Source organism: Urocitellus parryii, unplaced genomic scaffold (assembly GCF_045843805.1).
Source record: "Urocitellus parryii isolate mUroPar1 unplaced genomic scaffold, mUroPar1.hap1 Scaffold_399, whole genome shotgun sequence".
In the NCBI taxonomy this organism is placed as follows: Eukaryota; Metazoa; Chordata; class Mammalia; order Rodentia; family Sciuridae; genus Urocitellus; species Urocitellus parryii.
This window is the reverse complement of record NW_027553575.1, coordinates 42,725-46,408: the sequence shown is the minus strand read 5'-3', so window position 1 is coordinate 46,408 and position 3,684 is coordinate 42,725. Positions and strand designations below refer to the sequence as shown.

Genomic DNA, 3,684 nt, shown 5'->3' with positions numbered 1-3,684 from the left:
CTGGGCCCTCTGCCGACCGCCTCTCCTCCAGGACTCCCCTCAGGCATGGACAGGCAGGCTTCAGCAGAGCTGGAAGCTGGCTCCTCCAAGAAAATGCAAAGCATGCTCTGGGGCAAGGGAGGGAGTAGGTCCAGCAACCCAGGAGCTGCCACCACTGCTGCTGCTGCTGCTGCTGCTGCTGCTGCTGCTGCTGCTGTCGTCACTGCCACCTCTGCCGCTGCTGCTACAGGGGACCTGCCCAGGGCCACTCCTAGGAAGAAGGCCATCCAGGAGAAGAAGTCCCTGGGAGGTGGTTCAAGAGTGACCCTGGGCAGGGCCTTCCCTTCATGGGGGCAAAGACTTAAGGTAATGCCCCTGGAACCAGCCACCTTCCCCCCAATCTCGGGGGTTCCACTGCTTGGAAGGTCCAAGAGGCATTCCTTGCTGCCCTTGGGACCCAAACAGTCCAAGCATGAAGCCACTGGGAAGAGATCTGTGGCCAAGAAGACACGGGAGTCCCAGCCTGTGACCAGTGAAGATAATGACCCAAGTGGAGATATAGTCCCACAGGTCCAAGTGAGTAAGCCTGCCTCCTTTTCCTTCTCCTCCTGTCACTCTGCTCTGCTCCTTTACCAGGACACACTTCTTTGCCCTTGCTCAGGGGTTGTCTTTGGGAACCCACTGTCATTGGGATGCCAAATCGGGGGTCTTGGTAGTCAGGGCAGACACTGAGAAAGTACCTGGTAGGTACCAGTCCGTGTTGGCCACATTTTGTGCACTTCCTGCCTCCTTCCCAGACAGGGGCTGGGATGGGATGGAAAGTAGGACTGGCCACTGACTGGTCTGGTGACCCCTTACAGTTTGAGCTGCACATCGTGGGTGTTTAGTCCCATCTGTCTACTGATTCCTCCCTCCCAGCTCTTACTCAAGCCTGCCTTGCTGGGGGCGTGGGATTTCTCTGCCGCAGCACCCCCCACCCCCGCCACTGTCCCCCTTGCTTCTCCCTGACTGAGCTCTACTTCTGAGCCTGGGGCTGATTGAGATAGACATTCCTAATGAGATGAGCCTTGGAAGTCCTCCTTTGTACCCTGCCTCACTCCAGCCCCTGTGCACACAGGATCATACTCAACAGAAATTTCTGTGTTAGCTTCCAGTACACAGGCCGGGGACACCTTGCTTGTGCATGCATCGTGGAGAATTTAGCAGTGGTGACCCCAACCCCAGAGTCCTCCAACCTCCAGGAAGCTCCCAGCCCTTGGACTTGAGCCAGGGAGGCCTTGCACCCTCTGGTGAGTCCTGTGGGTTTGATAGCAGTGGAGGGGAGAGGGTCAGGGGAGGGAAACTTCTGGCTCTGCCGCTTCTGGGGGTGCAGTCTTGCTCCCAGGCTTCCATGCCTATACAGGCAACGCCCCCAAGGAAAGCTGGATGTGGGCAGGACTGGACTCAGGCTACTTGGTCCCCTGCATTGGGTTTATGTGCTAGGGGTGATCTGTAGCACTGCCCCAAACACAGACTCCAGAAGGAGACTTTCAGAGGAACACAGCCTTTTGTTTTGTGTCCTCTTCAGCTACAGGGCTCCTCCCAGAGTCTGGCTGCGACTACAGCTCTGCCAGTGTCCAACCCAGAGCCACAGTGCTAGGGTGTCACAGTGGCAGCTGGGGCTGACACTGGGCAGCAGGGAAAGCAGGCCCAGAGAGAGAGGTGGAGTTGCTGGACAGAACAGGTGCAACTTGCTGCCTTCAGAGGGGGCTGCTGCCTCACTTTAGATCCAGCCAGGCCCTTTGCACTTCACACTCAGGCTGGGGAGCTGGAGTTTGTGCTCTTTTCAGGTGAGCAGGATCCACCTGTGCAGACCCCAGTTCTGGAAAGGCAGCAGCAACCACCTGGAGTACAGGGCTGTCCCCGGGTAAGTCTTTCCCTTGGCTCCAAAAACGCCGGCCCCAACTAGCTGGTGGGCTCCATGTCCAGGTTAAGTTGACTTGGGTGTCCCCTCTAATTCCACACCCTAGGGAGAGAGTGTTCCTCCTTTCCACTGAGGATGCCCTACCTCTCTCTGTTGCCACTGGGCTGTGGGATATGTGGGACATGAGGAGTGGGGAGCAGGAGAGTTGGAGGGTGAGGAGACAGGAGACCAGGATATTACTCCTCATTTCTCTTTTCTCTGGTGTTGGCTGGGTCAGTGTGTGCTGCTACAGAAAGAAATCGATGATCTCAAGGAGCAACTAGGTATGACAAAGCCCAGGCGGGTACAGGGACTGGGGCAGAGGCAGACCTCAGTGTCTCCATGCAGGTTCCTGGGGCTGGGCTGGGCTGCAGGTACAGGCATCACAGTGGGGCGGGATGTTCCTGTGGGGTGGGAAAACCAAGCTGGCCTGGCCCTGGTGCCTTCTGTGCCTTGACTGCTAGGGCTGTGCACGAAAAGCAGTATGTTGTCTGACCTTGCCATTGAGTCCCAGAGACCCCTCCTTTATTTTTCCCTTAAGCCCTGATTGGTGTGGCTTGTTTGGTGTTTCTTGCCCTATGTTTGCTTGATTGCTTGTTCTTAACAAGTTTCTGGGTGGTTCTCCCATGCCCCAGTGTTTGAGCACTACTGGTACATGTTGTTTCCTTATAGAAGACATTTATGTGTCGAGTTCCAGTGGTGGTAGGGGAGTCAGTCCTAGGGCTGTTTGGACAGGGGCTGGAGGTTCCCCACGGAGCATGGGGGAGGGGGGCCAGGGGGCAATATAGGGCCAAGACCCTCTATGGACCTATGTCCAAGTGTTCAGTTATGCCTCTCTCTTTCAGCGGTCATGCATTCCCTCGCTGACAAGTTCCAGGACCTTGGAAGTGAGTGTTATGCTTACCATACCCCTTCCCACAATCCCAGCTGTCTGGGAGGGCTGCATGCCAGCTCTGGCCAAGGGGAAGCCATGACTCTGCTCTGCTTAACAGATTGAACCCAGCATCATTGTACAAGGCGAGCAGCTGGTGCCGGTGGAGCCCTCGAGCAGCGGCCAAGCTGTTTCCCTTTGGTTCTTCTACAGCCAGCTCCCCCTTCCTGCCCACTCCAGTTCACAGCATTTTCGAATTAAAGTACTTCTCCTGTTCTATGGTCTGCCCACTCTCTGAGGGGGTGAGGGCCTGCAGGGGCCAGGAGAAGGGTGGGGAGCTGGTTAAGAACAGTACCCCTGGCATTTTGTGGTAGGCCTCTCCCTGAGGGGAGTCTGGGCAGGCCTTTGAGCAAGAGCCAGGTGCTCAGGCTTACCATGGTGCCCTGGGAGTGGATTCTGTGTGGACTGGACCCAGACACACTAGAATTTTCTCCTTTTCCCCTCTGGCCTTCTCTGGTGGTGCTCTCTGCTAACAGGCTTCTCTCTGGAGTTCTCATAGGACAAATTGTTGCCTAATATCCCCCCCCCACACACACACCTTTCAGGGGAAACTAATAAGCCCCTTCCAGAGCTCCAGTCCCTCCTGTCTTTATTCCTTTGGTTTGCTTCCAGGATTTATTCCTTTGTTTCTCACCCTTCTTTTCTGTCCTGACCATCCTTGATGTCTCCCATGGCTCACCCCTGGAGACCTCTTTCTAGAGAGTTATTTCAACAGGCTTTGGGAGAGCACAGTGTAGCTCATTTTTTTTCCCCCTCTCAGGCCCAGTCCTCTTTCTGGACTCAGTATCTTCTGGTGGCTCACCACAGAGGGAAGGCTCAGCTAGAAATCCCC

General features: G+C 55.8%; 1 protein-coding gene across 1 annotated transcript; it reads left to right on the top strand.

Annotated features, from left to right (window-relative positions):
- Nucleotides 1-284: 284 nt before the first annotated feature.
- LOC144252255 (uncharacterized protein CXorf49-like) lies at nt 285-3,057 on the top strand. Its single transcript, XM_077794694.1, has 6 exons — nt 285-555; nt 1,127-1,268; nt 1,809-1,885; nt 2,160-2,205; nt 2,767-2,808; nt 2,914-3,057. The coding sequence occupies exons 1-6, from the start codon at nt 349-351 to the stop codon at nt 2,916-2,918; spliced, it is 519 nt and encodes a 172-aa protein (XP_077650820.1). The 5' UTR covers nt 285-348; the 3' UTR covers nt 2,919-3,057.
- The last annotated feature ends 627 nt before the right edge of the window (nt 3,058-3,684 follow it).

Bases quoted from the DNA above. Each gene is read 5' to 3' on its own strand.
- LOC144252255 (XM_077794694.1), top strand. From the start codon at position 349: ATGCCCCTGGAACCAGCCACCTTCCCCCCAATCTCGGGGGTTCCACTG. The intron at 1,269-1,808 runs GTGAGTCCTGTG...TGCTCTTTTCAG, and splicing joins GGGAGGCCTTGCACCCTCTG to GTGAGCAGGATCCACCTGTG. The intron at 2,206-2,766 runs GTATGACAAAGC...TCTCTCTTTCAG, and splicing joins TGATCTCAAGGAGCAACTAG to CGGTCATGCATTCCCTCGCT.